The sequence below is a fragment of the Rhamphochromis longiceps genome, linkage group LG23 (genome assembly GCF_057381845.1).
Source record: "Rhamphochromis longiceps isolate RC_006_pf linkage group LG23, R_longiceps_female_GT1.1, whole genome shotgun sequence".
NCBI classification, from domain to species: Eukaryota; Metazoa; Chordata; class Actinopteri; order Cichliformes; family Cichlidae; genus Rhamphochromis; species Rhamphochromis longiceps.
In genome coordinates this window covers 27,329,434-27,351,558 of record NC_140578.1, presented here as the reverse complement: position 1 = coordinate 27,351,558, position 22,125 = coordinate 27,329,434, and the positions used below count along the sequence as shown (strand labels likewise).

The 22,125-nt window shown below is 40.8% G+C and overlaps 1 protein-coding gene across 1 annotated transcript in view; it reads left to right on the top strand.

The window, feature by feature from the left end:
- The window catches only part of LOC146642084 (plakophilin-4-like), a 79,524-nt gene that overhangs the window by 33,927 nt on the left and 23,472 nt on the right, over positions 1–22,125 (top strand). The window contains exons 5-9 of the mRNA XM_085399753.1: positions 8–162; positions 7,607–8,105; positions 18,191–18,361; positions 19,104–19,305; positions 19,981–20,113. Of these exons, the coding sequence (XP_085255879.1) occupies positions 8–162; positions 7,607–8,105; positions 18,191–18,361; positions 19,104–19,305; positions 19,981–20,113 (1,160 nt within the window). The remainder of the gene's footprint in view (positions 1–7; positions 163–7,606; positions 8,106–18,190; positions 18,362–19,103; positions 19,306–19,980; positions 20,114–22,125) is intronic.

The following is a 22,125-nucleotide window of genomic DNA, read 5'->3' as shown; positions in this document are numbered from 1 at the left end:
CTTCCAGGCTCAGGAGGTCACTCGGTCCAGATGACCTCGTATTCTGACAGCGGCTACCAGGACAGCAGCGTCAGTTACTACAGCAACCAGAACGTAGTGCGTTCGGAGCCCCGAGCATCAATATCCAGAAGCCCAAGAGCAGAGGGTCAAGCTTCTGGGCAGGTAGGCCTGATCTCCAAAGGGTTACATCACAAGTCACTAACCTTAGAAAGAAAAGCTCAGGGTAAGATTTTACCTCTGTGTCCACTTAGCTTTTCAGCCACATTTAGTAAGATTAAGAGCACAAAGGTGAAAACCACAAATACAAATGTGTAAAAATGTCTTAAACCAATATTTTAGATCCATCCCTTACTGTGGAGAACATAAATGTTAGTGCTTTGCCAGTTCATAAAGGGTACTACCAGAGTCAGTCCTGTATGATTACAAAATGTATGTGCCACCTTTACAGGCTATGTGACACATTTAATTAACGAGCTACTTTCAACCACACCCATGAATCAGTATGCATAGTCACAGCTATGATTTTTACACTCATAGAGAAATGTAGCCACAGTTATAAAAGTGCAAAAATATCTATGTTAGATCGCAGATGCAAAGCAGGAGAGACATTTTCTCTCGCTGCAGTAGCGTACCAATGAACTCAGCACAGGGAACTCATTAAAGGCAACATTAACTATAGTTGTACACTGGACGTTGGTACTAAAGCAAATTAGGACAACCAGTGTTGCTAACTCCTCAGTAAGGAAAATCGCTATTGGCTGTCCTAAAAGTCGCTAGAAGTCGCCAAATGACGTCATCGCCTAATTTGCACAATTGGTCATGCTAATGTAATTGTAACCTGCGTTGTTGGAGAGAGAAATAACATCGTGGAAGAGACATAAAGTGAGTAAAAAAACGTCCTAAATGCAGTTAAATTTATTTAGAACTACAAATTAAATTTCTTTTAGCAATTATTGTTTTTTAATGTCACAATTCCAACCCTGCTCCTTTACCCGGGCTTGGACACTGGTGTCAAGCCAGCCTCCAATTCGAGACTTGCAGTCAAGCCAGCCTCCAGTTTGTTTTACGTTCCCTGTGTATTCAAAGTATTACGGGAATGGATGTGGAAACCGGATTTCAAAATAAAAGCCAACTTCGAGTGAATTAACAGATATGTTAAGAACATAATAACATATAATTTAGGCTTCTTTTTTTTTTTACAAACTCTAATGTTAGATCTATATGACACAGCCTTGTACCCTAATTGTGCCCTGTCACTATCAAGGCCATCTTATTTTGGATTTCAAAGTAAAAGCCCTGTGAATCTTCATTTTTGAACTACTCTTTCAATGACTTAATAATGCTCTTAAAAGCAAAAGTCGTATTTCCAAATACTATTTGAACTTTATATCAACACTTTCCAACCACAGTCTTTTTACAGTGATACCATATCAATATCAAGTCAGTCTGATTTTGCCTTTCATAGTAATGGCCCTTTGAAATTGTCCATAATTGACTTAATCTTCTAACGATTCAAAATGCTCTAAAATGAAAAATTCTTGTTTCCACAGGGTAATTCCACCTTAGATCAACAGTATACAGCCCCACAGTGATACCATATCAATATCAAGTCATTCTGATTATGCCTTCCAAAATAAAAGCCTTTTTAAATTGTCCATAATTGACCTAACTTTCAGTGATTTCAAAATGTTTTAAAATGGAAATTTCCTGTTTCCACAGGGTAATTCCACTCCAGATCAACAGTATACAACCTCACGATGTTACCATATCAATATCAAGACATTCTGATATTGCTTTAAAAAATAAAAGCATTTTCAAACTGCCCATATCTGAGTTGCTCCTGGAACAATTTCAAAATGCTCTAAAATGGCACATTCCTGTTTCCACAGGGTAATTCCACTTTAGATCAACAGTATACAGCCCCACAGTGATACCATATCAATATCAAGTCATTCTGATTTTGCTCTCAAAAATAAAAGCCTTTTCAAATTGTTCATAATTGACCTAACTTTCAGTGATTTCAAAATGCTCTAAAAAGGAAAATTCCTGTTTCCACAGGGTAATTCCACCTTAGATCAACAGTATACAGCCCCACAGTGATACCATATCAATATCAAGTCATTCTGATTATGCCTTCCAAAATAAAAGCCTTTTTAAATTGTCCATAATTGACCTAACTTTCAGTGATTTCAAAATGCTCTAAAATGGAAATTTCCTGTTTCCACAGGGTAATTCCACCTTAGATCAACAGTATACAGCCCCACAGTGATACCATATCAATATCAAGTCATTCTGATTATGCCTTCCAAAATAAATGCCCTTTCAAATTGAGCATATACGGCCTACTTTTTTGACGATTTCAAAATGTTCTTAAACAGAATTTTGCTGTTTCCACAGGATAATTTCACTTTAGTTCAACAGTATACAACCTCACGATGTTACCATATCAATATCAAGTCATTCTGATTTTGCTTTCAAAAATAAAAGCATTTTCAAACTGCCCATATCTGACTTGATCCTGGAACAATTTCAAAATGCTCTAAAATGGAAAATTCCTGTTTCCACAGGGTAATTCCACCTTAGATCAACAGTATACAGCCCCACAGTGATACCATATCAATATCAAATCAGTCTGATGTTGCCTTCCAAAATAAAAGCCTTTTCAAATTGCCGATATACGACCTACTCTTTTAAAGAATTCAGAACGCTCTAAAAATGAAACTTGCTCTTTCCACAGGATGAATCCATGTTAGATCAAAAGTGTACATCCACACCATGGTACTACTTCAATTTCAAGTCATTCTGATTTTGCCTTCCAAAATAATGGCCTGTTGAAAATGCCAATAACTTACCTAACTTTCAGTGATTTCGGAATGCTCTAAAAAGGAAATTTTCTGTTTCCACAGAATAATTTCACTTTAAATCAACAGTATACAACCCCACAGAGATACGATGTTAAGATCAAGTCACTCTGATTTTGCCTTCCAAAATAAAAGTATTTTCAAATTGCCCGTAGACGACCTACTCGTTTAACGATTTCAAAATGCTCTTAAATTGAAAGATGCTGTTTCCACAGGATAATTCCACTTTAGATCAACAGTATCCAACCCGACAGTAAAACCATGTAAATTTCATGTTGGTCTGATTTCGCCTTTCAAATTAATGGCCCGTCGAATTTGTCCATATGTGATATACTCTTTCAATTATTTCAGAATGTTTTAAAAATGAAAATTGCTGTTTCAACACATATTGGGTTTTCATTTTGAAAAGCAAAATCAGACTCAATTGATTATGACAGAATTGAATCATAAAGATGATGTAAAAGGAAGCTGAAATTGCCACTAGGTTGTAATTGATAGTACGTTTATATTTTAAGTCTGTGGAAAGATGTCATGGTTGGTTTGCAAGCTGTTTTGTAATTTCTTTATTTAGAATGACATCTTTCCACAGACTTAAAATATAAAGAGCAATTTAAGAGCATTTTGAAATCGTTAAACGAGTAGGTCGTCTACGGGCAATTTGAAAATACTTTTATTTTGGAAGGCAAAATCAGACTGATTTGATATTGATATGGTATCACTGTGGGGTTGGATACTATTGATCTAAAGTGGAATTATGCTGTGGAAACAGCAATTTTCCATCTTAGAGCATTTTGAATTCGCTCCAAGAGTAAGTCATATATGGGCAAATTGAAAAAGCTTTTATTTTGAAAAGCAAAATCAGACTGACTTGAAATTGACATGGTAACATCGTGAGGTTGTATACTGTTGATCTAAAGTGGAATTACCCTGTGGAAACTGAAATCTTCCTTTTTAGAGCATTCTGAAATCACTGAAAGTTAGGTAAATTATGGGCATTTTCAACAGGCCATTATTTTGGAAGGCATAATCAGAATTACTTGAAATTGATATGGTAACATCGTCAGGTTGTATACTGTTGACCTAAAGTGAAATTATCCTGTGGAAACAGCAATTTTCACTTTTAGAGCATTTTGAAATCTTTAAAAGAGTAGGTCGTATCTTGGCAATTTGAAAAGTCTTTTATTTTGGAAGGCATAATCAGAATGACTTGATATTAATATGGTATCACTGTGGGGCTGTATACTGTTGATCTGGAGTGGAATTATCCTGTGGAAACACGAAATTTCCATTTTAGAGCATTTTGAAATCACTGAAAGTTAGGTCAATTGTGAACAATTTGAAAAGGCTTTTACTTTGGAAGGCAAAATCAGAATGACTTGATATTAATATGGTATCACTGTGGGGCTGTATACTGTTGATCTAAGGTGGAATTACCCTGTGGAAACAGGAATTTTCCATTTTAGAGCATTTTGAAATTGTTCCAGGATCAAGTCAGATATGGGCAGTTTGAAAATGCTTTTATTTTTGAAAGCAAAATCAGAATGACTTGATATTGATATGGTAACATCGTGAGGTTGTATACTGTTGAACTAAAGTGAAATTATCCTGTGGAAACAGCAAAATTCTGTTTAAGAACATTTTGAAATCGTCAAAAAAGTAGGCCGTATATGCTCAATTTGAAAGGGCATTTACTTTGGAAGGCATAATCAGAATGACTTGATATTGATATGGTATCACTGTGGGGCTGTATACTGTTGATCTAAGGTGGAATTACCCTGTGGAAACAGGAAATTTCCATTTTAGAGCATTTTGAAATCACTGAAAGTTAGGTCAATTATGGACAATTTAAAAAGGCTTTTATTTTGGAAGGCATAATCAGAATGACTTGATATTGATATGGTATCACTGTGGGGCTGTATACTGTTGATCTAAGGTGGAATTACCCTGTGGAAACAGGAATTTTCCTTTTTAGAGCATTTTGAAATCACTGAAAGTTAGGTCAATTATGGACAATTTGAAAAGGCTTTTATTTTTGAGAGCAAAATCAGAATGACTTGATATTGATATGGTATCACTGTGGGGCTGTATACTGTTGATCTAAAGTGGAATTACCCTGTGGAAACAGGAATGTGCCATTTTAGAGCATTTTGAAATTGTTCCAGGAGCAACTCAGATATGGGCAGTTTGAAAATGCTTTTATTTTTTAAAGCAATATCAGAATGTCTTGATATTGATATGGTAACATCGTGAGGTTGTATACTGTTGATCTGGAGTGGAATTACCCTGTGGAAACAGGAAATTTCCATTTTAAAACATTTTGAAATCACTGAAAGTTAGGTCAATTATGGACAATTTAAAAAGGCTTTTATTTTGGAAGGCATAATCAGAATGACTTGATATTGATATGGTATCACTGTGGGGCTGTATACTGTTGATCTAAGGTGGAATTACCCTGTGGAAACAAGAATTTTTCATTTTAGAGCATTTTGAATCGTTAGAAGATTAAGTCAATTATGGACAATTTCAAAGGGCCATTACTATGAAAGGCAAAATCAGACTGACTTGATATTGATATGGTATCACTGTAAAAAGACTGTGGTTGGAAAGTGTTGATATAAAGTTCAAATAGTATTTGGAAATACGACTTTTGCTTTTAAGAGCATTATTAAGTCATTGAAAGAGTAGTTCAAAAATGAAGATTCACAGGGCTTTTACTTTGAAATCCAAAATAAGATGGCCTTGATAGTGACAGGGCACAATTAGGGTACAAGGCTGTGTCATATAGATCTAACATTAGAGTTTGTAAAAAAAAAAGAAGCCTAAATTATATGTTATTATGTTCTTAACATATCTGTTAATTCACTCGAAGTTGGCTTTTATTTTGAAATCCGGTTTCCACATCCATTCCCGTAATACTTTGAATATACAGGGAACGTAAAACAAACTGGAGGCTGGCTTGACTGCAAGTCTCGAATTGGAGGCTGGCTTGACACCAGTGCTTGGACCGGCAAAAGTGACTCGAAACTGGCACTCTGGTGGAATTACTTTGTGTGTGTTTATAAGTAGTTTTAAACCTTGTGATTCACAAAACAGCATAACAATAAAAGAACTGACTGCGTTACAGTCAGTGCGGGAGCAGCGGCTTCGCTCATGCGCGATTCATTTGCCGTTTGGACGCACAGGTGTGAACGTCTCCTCCCCTGATAGCAGCTGGGGGAGGACTATCCTCCGCCTGTGAGCGCTTTGGTACGGGCAAGGTGCCCAAGGCAGCACCGCTGCCTGTTGAGAGTAAGAGCGATACGTGTTTTCACGTCAAAAAGTCGTCATAAATAAGTCTCCAGTAATACCAGAAAAAGTCGCCAGATTTGTCGCTAGTCGCTTTTTAGAAAAAAAAAGTCGCTAAGGGGGTCTGAAAACTCGCTAAATATAGCGATAAAGTCGCTAAGTTGGCGACAACACGGTGAATTCCAGCTGCTAGCGAATCATCGAGTAACACGATCAAAGCTCCGGCGCAGGTAATTGAACCTCATGAGGAGAAATCATATTCAGGTTTCCCACATTTGATTGGTTTTCAGAGCGTTGCCACCCGAAAAATATGTATGTCTTTGCTCTAAGCAATAATATTCTTTCTTAAAGTAATGACAGCTGGTTGAGGCTCGGTAATTACTGTCATGAGCGACGAAGAACATCAGCTAAACCCTTCAAATCAAAACCACTTCTACCTTGAAATGTCTCAGGCTCAAACATTATCAGCTCCTTTCTTTGTGGCTAATAATTATACGCACTTAGAATGAAAGTAGGAGTAGGAATGACAGATAATGGTGAGCCTGTTTGAATTTTCTCCTGATTTATTCCAAACCCAGCAGCCTCACTGGATGGGCTTACATGTCTCCGCTCTTAATTTCCCTTCGAGGCGTTCGAGGCTGCGATGGATTAAGGCGGCACAGATCGGCATCCAGTTGGCTGAGTCTGTAATTAGGAGACATTCTATATTTCATAAATGAGGAGAAGAAGAAAAAAGGGAAAATGTTTGACACCATAAATCAGGAAAATTCTGTCAAGTCTTCCCTAAAAAGTGACGCTCAGTCTGAAGTGTAATGAATTAGGACGTTTTCCCAGAGGCAAGCACGTTCAGCTTCTTGGACAAATGGAAAAGATAACGATGCTCTTCATCAGACGTGATGAAGTGCGCTGTCTGAGAGTGTGGCATTACTCCTAATTGGCGAGTATATTTGCAAATGGGAGAGGCGCAGTGTGCAGAATTTAATGTTCATTTGTCAGGTATTTATTTAGGAAACCAAAATGCTGAAGTGATTAATTGTCAACACTGTTACGGGTATTATACTTGACATTTTTAGTCACAGAGGAGCAAAGAATCAAGTGAATGTTAATTAGAAATGAATAAAATGCCATTAAATGTCATTTAATAATGATGCAGGCAGGCAGGACTACTGGAATATTTATTTAATTTCAATTATCCAAAATAAGAATACGGATTTTCAGTGTTTTTAATTGTTTCGTTTCTCTGCACCCTTCCAAGCACATCACTGAACATGATGCACATTTTAAACAGCACATAAGGGCAATTTAATGGTTTTTGCACAAACGTAATGACCTGTGAGATGCAAAGGGCACTTTAGGAAGGTGTAATAAAAATTCATGCCTCATTATCAGATGAATAAAATGTCACACTCTACTCTCTGGAAGGGTAAACTGTAATATTTCTTCTCCTCTTGGTTTCCCAGGCCTCCAGCCGGGTGTTACGGAGGATGGCCTCCCTCCCCTCCAGGAGCCAGTCTCCTGGCTGCGGCACCGCCGGCACAGTCTCACCTTCCCGCATCTCCCTGCGAACATCCCAAGGCAGCACGTATGACTCGCCCATCCTGTCTGAGCCCAAACCGCTGGCCGCTGTTTTCCCAGGCACTACCATGCCGCCCTCCTGCCCGTCGCCGACCTCCCCGACTGAGAGCACCCAGGGTAGAGGGGGTGGTGCAGGTGGAATTGTAGGAGTTGGACTAGGAGGAGGCGAAAGAGGAGGAGGAGGAAGTGGAGGACGTCTGGGGTCCTCCCTTTCCTTGATCGAGGGGAGGGGTTCAATGGGGTCACCGCTGCGCTCAGGAATGACGGCGGTGCCGCAGCACTACGGCTCCACCCTCCCCAGGCAGAGCCAGCCGCTGGCGTACGGCACCGATCCATACGGCCTGTACCAGAGGAGCGCTCTGCCCCGCCCAGACAGCCTCATAGGTCAGTGTGACACCCAGCTAATAACGGTCATGCTCATCGGTACCTGAGGAAATCAGTCCCCAGAAAAAGGATGAGATTGTCAACAGTCTTTCTAATGTGCCTCCACCTTAAAAACAGATTATTAGCTTTCCTGATGAGATTTAGATGCAGCGAGTTGTCACAGATTAGCTTTAAGACTTGAGACAGGAGAAAACGATCGACTCTAAAGTTCAGCGATTACATGTTTTATCTTGCTTGTTTTATCCACATAAAGGTGATAATGTTACAGAGGGTTATCTGTCTGCAGACAGCAGTCTCCACTCATTTCTAGGATTAAATCAACTCATCAGAGTCTGTTTCCTGAGCTGCCAGATGCATCACGTTGTCTCGTTTCCCTTCTTAGAGTGTACGTACCTCAAACTGCCAAAAAGCAACAAGATTTTCTATTTTTGAAGCTGTTCTAAGCAGTATTTATAGTCATATATTAAAACATTAGCTCCATTCTTACCTTTATTTACATTTTCCATTTGCTCCCTAAAATCAGAAATATTTATAGCAGACGTACACATTGCATTCAACAGCTTTTTAAGGTTTCTACCAGTGTAGTTGTTTCTGCAAAAACTACAACTGTTATCTTAGCAGTTCTGGTTTTTGAATTAGCAGGCTAATAAATGTATCATATTAGCCTCCTGTAGCCATTAGCCGTTTTACAAAAATAACAGCTTGAAAAATAATCAGAGACGTTTTGAAAAAAGGAAATAACTACTACTGTTTCAACATTTCAGCCGGTAATTATCTAATTATGTCACAAACTGCAGATTGAAGCCCGCTAAATCATTATTTAAAGACTTCTAAACAGCGTTAACTATGATTCAGTGCTTATTTGCTGATTTGGTTTTAACTTTTTGGATGGTTTTTAAATCTTTCTATTCTTTTTCTTTTTGTTCACCCAGGTCCTGGCAATCAGGACAATCAAGATATTATAAAAAGCAATAAAAATCAGAGCGTATAATGTAAAACATAACTGGTCCACTTGCAGTTAAGTCTGTGTGACTTTACAGAACAACTTGGAAACAAAGGGCTCTTTCATGCTTCAGCAAATCCAATCCCAACTAAAAGAAATATGGTTTTAAAATAAAGCCAATTATTAAAAAGCATGATCTAGATCAAAGTCCTTCTTTGTTTCAGTTCTCAGAGGGAAACTAGGTCAAATAAGGCATTAAATTCGTAGTCTTAAATTCGACATAGTAAAACCATCACAACCAGTAAATGTTCATGAATAGCTTGATTCTCTTTCAGAGCTGCAGAGGCTGATAAAAATCTCAGGTGTGAAACTGTGTAAACAAACCTCTGGGATCACTGCAGCCTACGGTCTGATATTGCATTCCAAACGTACTGAGTGGAAAGGCGCAGCTTCTCCTTTCCTCCATCTCTTGAGTCAGTAATGTAGCCGGTAGAGAGGTCAGTCTCTGGCCTGGAGGGCTGCTGGAGAAACGTTAAGTTTCCCTTGAGAAAATGGCTGCACTGCAGCGGGAGGCGGACTGATTGTGCGCTCTCCTCGCTGTAAATAAACAAAGCCACGCTCCACAGCCTCGACACCATTTCCTCTGTTGATTTAATAACCTTTCCTTGGTCTGGGGAAAGTTGACTGAGCAGCGCTGATTTAATATTGTAGCACACAACATTTGTGCTCTCTGCAGATGTTTCCTGCGTCTTTGTCAAGCGTCCAGAATCATTAATCGAAGCTCACGTTGAACAAAATAAGTTTGAGGCAAAGTGCAAGCTCGGCAGGTGATGTTATCTCCTATCCAGGCTTGGGGAGCTCATTTCATGTTTTGTTTTTTTTGTTTTTTCTTCAGTCAAATTATTTTCCGGCACTGGCAGATAATGCTGCTGGGTTAGATAAAATTTTATTTGATCCATGCTAGTATGAAAAATAAGGAGTGCAATGTCGTCTGGGAAGGATCTCACTTGTAGCAGGTAGTTCTGAAGTCTTTTAATTTTAATCTTGTTGGCGGCTGTGATTGATGTGCGGCAGGTTAAAGGAAAACAAGCCAGAGACAGAGCCAATGCTTAAAAAACACACTGCGCACGATCGCAGGGCTTCCATTTTCTCTCTCATGTGCCGTTCAGCAAAATGATGGCTGAGCGAGGAAACCGCGTTAGTATCAATGGGTCTGAATATGAAGCAGAAGAAAGAAGCAGCAAGGGGTTGCAGTGCAGCAGGTCGACAGTGATTTATATTGCATGTAACACTCATAGAGGAGTGTTTGACCAGAAGGCTGCTGGATGCTAAGAACCTTGACTTCTGCTTGTTATGAACTGTGGTCTCACCACCATCAGTCTGCACATGCCCAGTGGGAGCATATCTAGCAGGGGGCTTGTGCAAGAAAAACTTTGGAGAGCAGTCCATACCTGATTTCAATTTTGCCCATGTCAGTTTCAAGTTCACCTTGTCCTGCACATCTGGACCATTTTCAGTTCCACTGCTATTTTTAGATGGTTTTTTTTTTGTTTTTTTTTAGATGTCCTGTTATACTTGCGCCTGTTACACTTTGACAGCAAGCATTAACGTCTTCATTAGAACATAAAAAACAGGGCATGAGCTGAGCTGAAACAAACAATCAAAAACTAGGAATTTTGGGGAGACGTGGAACAAGGAAAAGATATTACTTCGTGGGAGGATGCAACAAAGGACAAGTTAATACAGACACAATAGATAGACACAGGGTGATTAGGGAAGTGGAGACACAGGAGAACTAAATCACAGGAGAAAAGACAAAGGAAGCAAAACTAAAAGCAAAGCACCAAGAACACTGACTCTCAAAGTAAAACAGCAAGTGTGATAACAGGAAATGCAGAAACACAAATTAACTAACAGTGAGTTCCTGAGAAAATCTGAATTTCCAAGTTCCCATTGTGAAACGCGGAAAGTCCCTCTACCTCAGATTTCCCACTCAGAAAGACGAAGCAGCCACAGCAACCCCGAGTTAACAATGCAAGATGGTGCCACTGAATATAAACAGAGGTAAAACTTAAACTTTTATCCTGTAACGTCACTGTTGTTCATTTATGTTTCACTCAATAAGCTATATGCAGAGCACTGACCAGGCTCTAGTCATGAATGTATTTAAGTGCAAAAGAATATATATATCATGCTCTACTGCTAGTGATACCTGAATGGTTCTACCTTGCTAAGGAACCAAATCAAATCCTGTTTTTCCTCACTTTTTCAAGAGCACGCTAACTCCCAACATCTGAGTTCTGAGGTATCTGTAACGCAGCATAAACATGGGAGCCTAGACACGAGAGGATTAAACAATGAGGGAGGAATAAACTCTAAAGCAACCAGGAGCAAGTAGCAGCACTAAATACACCAAAACATACATGAAGTAAATGTAAACCATTTACAAACCACAGTCCAAATAGATGATTCAAATAAACTAAACAAAAACACTGGACCCAGTGTATCTGCTGTGGGCACTGGATATGCAATGTTTGTCACAATCGAGATTCTTAAACTTGACTTTTGTTTTTGGCCAAACCTGCAGGGAGGCAAATGCGGCAAATGGTCCAAATAGCGACCGATGATTATGTTGGTATCTGCAAAAAAACCTCACAATGGTGTGCACGACAGTGTAGATATTTTACTTCAGACAACTCATAATGTTACAGCCGAAGTCCATCCATGACGATGATGTCAGGAGTACAGGCTCCTGGTATTGCTTCTCAGCTGACATCCTAACCCTTTAACTCTTTCCCCCTTAAATGTCTGCTAGAAGTAACCCGTGTTTCTCTTTTCTAAACTGAGTGGTTTCCATATTTCAGGCACAAAAGAACAAACTTTCCAGAACAAAACGACTGCGTGTGCGTTAGAAGTTAGTGACGGTGATCTCTGCCTATACAGCTTACCAGGGCTACCCTTGAAAAATCCTGGAACCTGTTCTAATCTTTATTGATTTATACTGAGATGTCAAAACTAGTCATTGACGGTACAGGGGAGGTCGTCACATGCAGTCTTTATGGGGGTTTGGAATCGGGTTCAATGAAAACTGCTTATTTGTAGCTGCTGAACCAGCTCTCATCACCATTTGTGATCCTCTATAGAGAATTCAGGTCATTTGGAAACAGAGCTTGATGTTTGATCACACCTCATATCTTAGCAGCTATTACTGCTACTATTCCCGTTACCAGTTTTTACACATACGCACAGAGAAGCCCACTCAGATTCAGACTCTCACCTGGTTTTATTGTCATCACAGATTTTCAAAAGTAAGAAGTTGGTGAAAATGTTTTAGCAGATCACAATAAGACACCATATTTTAGATATATGCAAATGCAAAAATATAAGAACATACGTCTGGCAATTAATTAATTAATAAACAGTCATACTTTGTCCAGGAAAATAGCTCATGTGAGTTCTTACAGGCCTGGAACAGGTTGCGGTTAAGGTTGTGAGCGCCTTTGATGAACCGTTGGCTGGGCAGTGCATCAGTGCTCGTACATCTTCTGGAAGAAAGGAAACTCACTTCCCATAATAGGCTCTGCCTCCCTCACCACTCTCTTTGTGATGATTTAAGATACTGTGGTTATAGATGGATGGACATGGTCACATGATACTTAGGAGTCCAAAGTATGCCAAGAAAGTATCCCCCACACATTACACCACCAGCAGAACTGCCGATATAAGGGAGGACAAATCCACACTTCTAGGTTGTTCCATCTGAATGTTGCAGGAGGATTTGAGACTCAAGTTGTAACTTCACTTTCTTCACAGGAGTGGCACCTAGAGTGGTCTTTGTGCCTCTGTAGCCCAAGGTTCGGGATTTTGTGCATTTAAAGATGCTTCTCTGCAGACCTTGGTTATAATAAGTGGTTTTCCGAGTCACTATTGTCATCAGCATGAAGCAAGTCTGCCCATTGTCCTCTGATCTCTGGCATCAGCAAGGCGTGTTCACCTAGAGAACTGCTGCTTACTGGATATTTTCTCCTTTTCAGACCAGCCTATGTAAACGCTAGAGATGGTTGTGTGGGAAAATCCCAGTAGGTCAGCAGTTTCTATAACACTCTGACCTATAACCATGCCACGCTCAAAGTCACTTGGATCACCTTTCTGCTCAGTTTGAACTTGTAAGGCTGGGAAGTCTACATAACAGATTTGAGCTTGTTAAATGTGGGCCTGGAAAGAAGCTGAAACTAAACTGAACCATTTCTAGGTGGATAGAAAGATGACGCTTCTACCTTTGTTTCATCATCTCAAGCTGCTTTGATGTCTGGCAGCTCACCGTGTATTTATATATTTTTAAGCAGTGAGTACTTTTCAGTGTGAGTACACACCACAGAGCCTTTGTTAGAACTAACTACAGTCCACTCTTGAGTCACCGCAGCTCCGCTCCAGCTCGGTCTCACCTAACGAGAGACTGGCGAACACACGGGCCTCCAGGTGAGTTCAGTTTGTCTAATGAGGTGCTAGGAGTGGATTTGCAGTCAGGGTGAGTTTGCAAGTCTGTCATTCATGCATGCCGCCGTGATTATTTTTATTATTAATTATAGCTCAGTGTGTCAGTTTTGACGTCTTCATTGTGCTTATTCTGAAAATGAGATAAAATGGAGAACAGAAGTTGGCCCGTTTGCCTGATAAATAACCTGCTTGTGTTTAATATGTCATTTAGTGGGAACCTTTAAAAATAGAGTAAAACTGGTGAAATGTCAACACATTTAGTGCCACTAAACATTTCCTTTTGTTTTATGCGAACTGTGGGAACTGTGAAGCTTTGAGGGATGAAATTAGTTTGACCACTCATCAAAATTAGCAGCTACTGTCAGTCTACAGAGTTAATAACAACGCTAAGTGGATGATGAGAAGCTGACTGACTTTCTGTTGAGAGCCAACCTTTTGACTTTGTGCCTCTCCGATTGGTTGAGACAGCCGAGGCTGGCTGAGAAACTTGAGAAGGGATTATTTCTGTACTGCTGCCAGGCTGTTCAATGAGCCTGGCTTACAGCTGCCTTTGAGGCGTCTTTGGAGCACATTTCAGACCCAAAAGTGGCTTTGAACTAGACGTGTTTGACTCTGTCGCCGGGGCCGTGGTGATGTTGAAGGACGTGAGCTTTGTATTCTGGAAACGTTAGGACGCAGCCGCTCCTTGCCTGTTAACTGGTTATCGACAGCTTCCTCCCTGCACGAGGCCGGTGGAGGATTTACTGTCGGAGAAGCGCTGCTGATGCTGCAGCAGCGACACAGATTTATGCCTCGTCCTGCCCTCTGCCACTTTACTAAGCCGCTCCCACTGACCCATATAGGGGAGTTTCTATCACAAAGCCCCATGGAGCATCAGCATGTGATTATCAGCTGACTGCACTGGAAGGCTTTATTGTACTAGTCTTCATATGTTTTCTTCTGCACTGTTTTTGTGTGCATCAGCTCAAGCATATGTGTCAAGAATATGAATATGCATTTGTGCATCTTGTGTGTTGTGCTATTGTTGTGTTTGTGCATGTGTGAAAACAGGATGGAAGGATTTCTTGTGCGTTATGTCTGTGTGTGGGTAGGAGGCAGAATCAGTGGACTAAATAAAATGCCTTCTATTCTCTAGCTGACTGGTTTTCATCCTGCAGTGCTGCTAAGTGGCCTAATACGTCGCCTAAGTCCTTATTCCCGGTTATCCTGCAGATCCAGCGTAATCCCAGATTACACGAGTGAGACAAGCAATAGATGGATATACAAGATTAGGCTATTACTGATCAGTGAAACTCGTGGCTTAGGTACTGAAACCCGGTGTGCCTCCAAAACACGAATGCAACTGCAAGATGAGCTGGTTTTTTGTTTGTTTTTTGTGGAAATAATTTTTTCAATAAGCGCTGTCATTATTATGCTTCAGATTTTTAAGTTTTGGTCTTCCCAGATCTCTTTTTGATTGAAAACAGAAAAATAGATACAGGAAGGATCTGTTTTCATGTAACAAGGATTGATCCGCAATGTCTGATTTAGCATAATTAGCTAAAAGTCATACATGGACAGATATCTAAAGACAGCAGATGAAATAGTGTAAAACCATATATGGATAATGTAAATGTGTAAATTGTTCAAATAGATACTAAATGTAATAGGTAGGTAGGTAAATGGCTGATATTGTAGAAATTTGTAGTAACTTAAAAATGTGGTTTAAAGCCGTGAATAAGCATTTTAGCTAAAATTATTGGGTAAGTGGCTGAAATTGGGTTTAGAAGTAGCATAAAAATGTATAAAATTGTTTAAAATGATTGGATAAATGATTTTAAAAGCTCAACGTAAAAGATTGTTTGAAATGGTAATTAAGTTGTCGATAGATGGCTGAAATTTTAGTGAATTAGAAATTTTGTGCTAAATGCATGTAAAGACAACAAAACACTAAATGTAAAGCTGCAGGCTTTTCATTTAAAGATACTCCAATATTCCTTACCTCACATCATCTCATGTCTCATTTTATTTATTCAAAATGACTTCTGCGTTATTCTTGCGTTGCCAGTGCAGACTTCTCCCTTGCAACATCGTCACCATTTTCTCTGCTTCTCCTGGAATTGGATGTATTTGTCCTAAATTAGAGAGATGAGAGCATGGTGGTATGCAGGATGCACAAGCCTGTGGGTTCAGATTCAGTCTGATTCACACATATACAGCTGTGGTAAGAATAAAATAGGTAGGTGTGCACGTTTAATTAATCTGATGGTAATTTTGGGTACAGATGTATTTTTTTGTGAAAGATAAGAACACTTCTACTAAAATATTAGTGAATGAATCCCAGTTATCCCAGGCCTAGCGGCAAATCTGCAACAAGATGGCTAAAAAAAGAAAAAAAAACATCCTTGAGCTGTTACTACATTACTTTAAGATGTGGCAGCTGAAGAAGGCTTCACAAGCTGCTGAATCAAGTTTCCACGGGACTGGAGACTTTAAAGGTTTTAGATTAGTGTGTGAAAGTGTGTCTCAGAGTGCTTAAATGGTTGGGATATCGAAAAGTAGTCTGAGTAACTGACAGAAACGGCTGTAAACCGCTGACACCAGTTTACTAGCTTAAACCTTAATGGATAAAAAGATAAATCCGGTTTCAGAGAAATTGTTACATTATTCACCAGATAAGCGGGTTGAGGACGGAATTATTCAGATTCTATTTTGGTTTCTAGTTATAACAATGCAAACCAGCCTTGACATTGACAGTTTAGCTGTAATAAATTATACACAGGACACAGTCGTCTTTATATTATTAATAGTGTAGTAATCTCCAGTTTAGGAGCCGCTGCAGTGCTCGATGTTTGATAAAAGCCTTTGCGAACCCCTTGAAACCTGATTCTGTGTCGTTCTAGCACATTTCATACATTTGGTAGCTTTAGCATCCTCTAACCTGAAGGTCACACTCTTTATGGGCCATTGAAGAGCCCTCGAGTACGACCCCGAGGTCCAGATTGAACAGGGCTTTTTTTCATTTTTTCATTTTCTTTCAGAAATACATCCAGCCATGTGAGATCAGAGCGCCCATCTCTTTCACTAGGACATTTATGTAAATTGAGAGAGGCAAACTGCAGAAGTAAATGGCTCCTTCATCACCAGCTTTAAGTGCAAATTGTGTGCTTCAGCTGTTGGACTGATCCGCCGAGGCTGCCCCCCTCATGCCCTAAAGCTTCTTTATAATTGGAGCACTCTTTGAACTGATCTGCTCTGAGATTGGAGGATGGAAAAACCCTCTGCTTTACTTGTTTGACTTGCTGGTGTCTGAGCCTACAGCACGGTTTGAATGACCAGAGTCTTCATGCATTTTATAGGCGCAACAACAGTTTCTGGTGACTTAAAATACAGAGTATTGAACAGTATGGATTGGCACGGTCTCACAAGTTGATGACAAGCATGCGAGCCAGATAATGAGGCGATTTCATGTGTGACCATGATAGGCTGGTGTCATGCAGCTCTGGGCTTCTTTTTTCTTTCTTAGATATTAGACATTGTGTTTTCTTGCACATTTTTCAGTATTTCTGCACACAGTACATGTGAAGTAGCTCAAGTGACATGAGTACCTTGAGGTGTACCATCAGAACATGGTACACTGAGGCCATAAAGAGTCAGCAACAACACTCAGGTAGACTGTGGTGATTGAACGATGCTCAGTTTGTATTAAGTGTGCCAAGAAAATATCCCCCACACAATTACCCCACTAGCAGCCTGAACCCTTCATAGAAGGCAGGATGCTTTACTGCTTTTTACACCAAATTGTGACGCTACTATCCAAATGTTGCAGCAGAAATTGAAAATCATCAGACTGGGCAGTATTTTTACAATCATCTACTATCCAGTTTTGGTGAGCCAGTGTGAATCCTCAGTTTGCTGTGCTCCATGCGGTCTTCTGTTGCTGTAGAACAGGGGTGTCCAACTCCAGTCCTCGAGAGCTACTGTCCTGCAGCTGTTAGATGCATCCTTGTTCCGACAGAATAGCTTATTACTGGGCCTTTGCCAAACTTGATGGCATGCTGAAGTGGTAATCCAACCCTTTGATTCAACTGTGTTGGAGTCGGGATGCATCTAAAAGCTGCAGGAAAGTAGCTCTCGAGGACTGGAGTTGGACACACCTGGTGTAGAAGATGCTCTTCTGCATATCTTGGTTGTATCGAGTGGTTATTTGAGTTACTGTTGCCTTCAGTATGAAGCAGTCTGGTCATCGTCCTCTGAGCTCTGACGTCAACAAGAGATTTTCTCCCAGAGAACTGCTTCTCGCCGGATGTTTTGTTTGTTGTAAACTTTAGAGATGGTTGTGTGGTGGAAATCCCAGTAAGTCAGCAGTTACTGAAATATTCAGACCAACCATCGTACCACATTCAAAGTTGCTTAAATCACCTTTATTCACCATAAAGGGTGACTTGACCATATTTGCATGCCTAAATAAGTTGCTGCCATATGATTGGCTGAGAAGACTTTGGCATTAATGAACAGTTGTACCTAACAAAGTTGCCGGTAACACTATTAGGATGTCTCCTCATCCTCTGTGAGTGTAGTATGGAGGAGGCCACCTCAGTAAACATTTTTATGTTTACTGTGGTGTAAATAACGTTTATTTAAAAGCTTAATTGTCTACTTGCAGGGCTCCACAGCTCATACGCCGGTCACAGCGGGCAAATTGATCCAGAGCTGAGGGCGGCGTTGTCTCCAGACTGCCACATGACGCCTGTTTTCGACGAGCGCTCCTTCCACAGCCCCCTGTACCACAGCCCCACCCACGACCCACAGGGCTCCCTCTACAGGACAAACACAGGTACTGCATATCAGCAGAAGTTTGACTTGTTTATAAGGAAATATTTCTGCTAGCTGCATGTGACAGTTGGTTATTTAAATAAAATTAACAAATTTTATGTCCTAATAAATCAAATTTATGTTTTACTGTGAATTATCAATACATTTCAGCACTAAATCTAACTGGAAATCAAAAGGAAGTAAATGCTAACTGCCCCAGAAAATCTGTATCATATCCGTAGCAGTGCTGGTGGTGGTATTGGGTTGTGGTAGCAGTCTTTTTGAAATGAGAGAGTTACTCAGACGACCCAGTTTTTATTTTTTCTTGTTTCCCCAGGTTGAGATGGAGCTCAGTTTCACATCTGGTTAGAAATTATTCCTTTAAAATCTGTGGCGGAAATCGTGGTTTACAGGCACAGGAACTGTTATTACTATCGCTCCCCGAGGTCAAACTTTAATTAGGCTGAAACCTTTCATGTACTCGGCAGCTTCTTAATTGAAGTCTTTGCTGAATGATTTAAGGCTGAAAGCTCTGTAGAGTTTGATAGTGGAGGATCTAAGGAGCCATTTTAGTTTTGTTTAGTCAAGATTTAAACAGGTTTGGCCTGAGACTCGTCTCCCTGCCTGCTGAAGCACTTAATGTAGAATATTACTTTCTCTTTTATGTGACCTTGGAGGCATTTTGACGATGTAAACTGCCTCCAGAAACACATCCTTGATCGCGAATGAAAGAAAGCACAGATTAAATTTCCTAATTTTCTTAGGAATGGGGACTCTCCCTCGGACCACAAGCCATTGCAACACGCTGCCGTACCAAAGAAGCAGCTATGGGCTGAGCTCTGCAGCTGTATACGTCGACTCCTTCAGGGTTCCCGGCGAGCCCGTCTACTCACACAGGCACTCTGGACTGGTGGACCAGGTGGTCACCCGAACCCCGTCCATCGAGAGCATCCACAAGGACCCCAGGTACTCAAAGTCTCCAACCACCAGTTCTTCTCAGTACAATACAGTTTAATTAGCATGTATACTGGTGTATTAATGTGAGAGAGCTTGCCACAGTCTTTATTTTGGGGGGGTTTAGGCTGTCTCTGTGTTGTCTGCAGGCCTCTGTTGGGGCCTCGCCATCTGCTGCAGGACTTCTTTTTCATCTCTTGGCCGTAGATTTTTTGTTTTTGGAGTCTGGCTGTTTGAGCTCACTGAATTAATTTGGCCCCCGTTTTTGCTGATGATGAGCAATATAAACACACAAATCACTCAAACTTTTACACAGTGATGTAGGTGGTCACAGAGTGGGTATTCAATTTATTCAAATTCTGTTACTTGACAAAGAGTGTTTATTTTTTACAAAATTGCTAAAACCCATAGTAGATGCTTGCAATATACGTGGGAATGTCTTCAGCACCATCCAATGCTCTGCTCAGTCATCCTAGTTTGTTTGCTTATTTGCTGATTTACTTGTTAAATATCAGGCAATCAAAAGGATAAATCCTCTGAAAATAGAAAATAGCTAAACATTAAAAAAAATGTCAGAAGTGTTATAATGAATCCAAGATGCTACAAAACAGCACAAATAAACCAAAAATGGCTGAGCGTAGAAGGTGAGCCACCCTTATGGAGACTTTTCTCTCTGTTTCCCATCAGGGAGTTTGCTTGGCGTGACCCCGAGCTGCCCGAGGTCATCCACATGCTGCAGCATCACTTCCCCTCTGTCCAAGCCAACGCCGCCGCCTACCTGCAGCACCTGTGCTACGGAGACAACAGGGTCAAGGTGGAGGTAAGGGGATGATACATGCTGGGCAGTCTGTCTGGGTAAAAATAACCAGACAAACGTCACAGATATGACTCAGTCGCTGCTGCCGTGTCTAAAGGTTTCAAAAACAGCTGTGCTGAGACCTAATTAATGTTGATCCTGTCCAAAAAACATCAGGAAGAACCCATTAAGAGTTCCAGTCGGGGACAGGACAAGCTATTTAAACAGGATTAAAGGGATTTCATTGTATACGGTGCAGAAAGAATTATATCTTAATCCGTTGAAATACTAGCAAGTCTAATCACCCGTTAATTTTAAAACATCAATTTAATAGAGTAAAAGCTGGTTCCAGTTTGCAAACATGAACACTGGTGCTTTTCTCTGCACAGTGATCCACACCTTTTATGCTGCACATCGACATTATTAAAGTTAGCAAAACAGAACACTCTAAAACTAAAAGAGGTAAAATAAAACTAAGTGTTCCCCAGAAGTGCCAGCAGAATGAGCATGTTTAGTAAGACTGACATTCCTATATGACAGTGACAGGCAGCTGTCTCAAAAAGTGTTTGGATTATCCAGAGTGCAGTTTTTAAGGGGAGGGTTAGAGGAGATGCATCTACAGGACAAACAGTCAAATCAGAAACTGACTTTCAGCGGTCTTCATCCCTTGACAGCAGAGGTGACACTGTTGTTGGGCGGGGGGGAGGGGGATCAGGAAACATCTGTTCAAAATCCCACAGTTATGAAGTGCACAGTTTGCTTTCTTTGCAAGTAATGGTGCAGCTGCTGGGACGGGCTGATAGAGAGGAACAGACACTCTCTTGAGTGGAAGAGTGAAAGGATCCTGCCTAACCTGACGGCCCTTCTCTGCATCATTCAGTTAGAACTTCTGCTTCACTGCTGTAAAATATGTTAGTCGTGTCATTATCACATATTTATAAACTCTAAACCTCAGTCAGATCAGTCTGCTGCTGATCTCAGTAATTGTAACGCCTCCTTCCCTGTGCAGGGAAGTACTGATGTGGGTGAAAAGCAGTATAACAATAAATATGCTAACAGGCTTCAGAGGATAGGCACACAGGATAGTGTGTCATGAACATTCTGGTTCATGACACACTCCCCACAACATGAATGGTTTTCTCTCATCTTTTATAGGTTTTCTTTGTTTGTTTATTCATTTTTTCACTAGTTTTGCATTTACCAGCATCAGGGTCACTATTGGTACTGTAGCATGGGGAGATACCTGGACCCTACAGAGGCTGCACAGGTAGGCCGACTTCCTGGTGGAGTCATGGCATTGCCAGGTTTGCTGTGTCTTCCAGCACAGTCTAAAGAGCATGGAGGAGACAGGCAGTTACAGGGCCGTACAATGCCCTTAATCCATCAGCTGGACCAGCATCTGCTCCCTTGTGTAAGGAGGAACAGGAGCACTGCCAGAGATACAAAATGACCTGCAGCAGGCCGCTGGTGAGTATGTCTCTGACCAAACAATCAGAAACAGACTTCATGAGGGTGGCCTGAAGGTCTGACATGCTCTTATGGGCCCTGTGCTAACTGCTTGGCACCGTGGAGCCCAATTGGCATTTACCATAGAATGCCAGAGTTGGTAGGTTCACTACTGGTGACCTGTGCTTTTCACAGATGAGAGCAAGTTCACACGGCGCACATGCGACAGATGTGAAAGGGTCTGGAGAACCTGTGAAGAACGTTATGCTGCCTGTAACATCGTTCAGCATGACCGGTTTGGTGGTGGGTCAGTGATGGTCTGGGGAGGCATATTAATGGAGGGACCTACAGACATCTACAGACTAGGCAACGGCACCCTGACTGCCATTAGGTATCGGGATGAAGTTCTTAGACCGACTGTCAGGAGTGCTATGCTGGTGCAGTGGGTTCTGGGTTCCTCCTGGTGCATGACCAAGCCCGGCCTCATACCACATAAGGGTTTGCAGGCAGTTCCTGTGGGATGAAGAAACTGGCTGTTACACTCACCTGACCTAAATCCAAAAGAACACCTTTTGATCTTTGGTCCATTC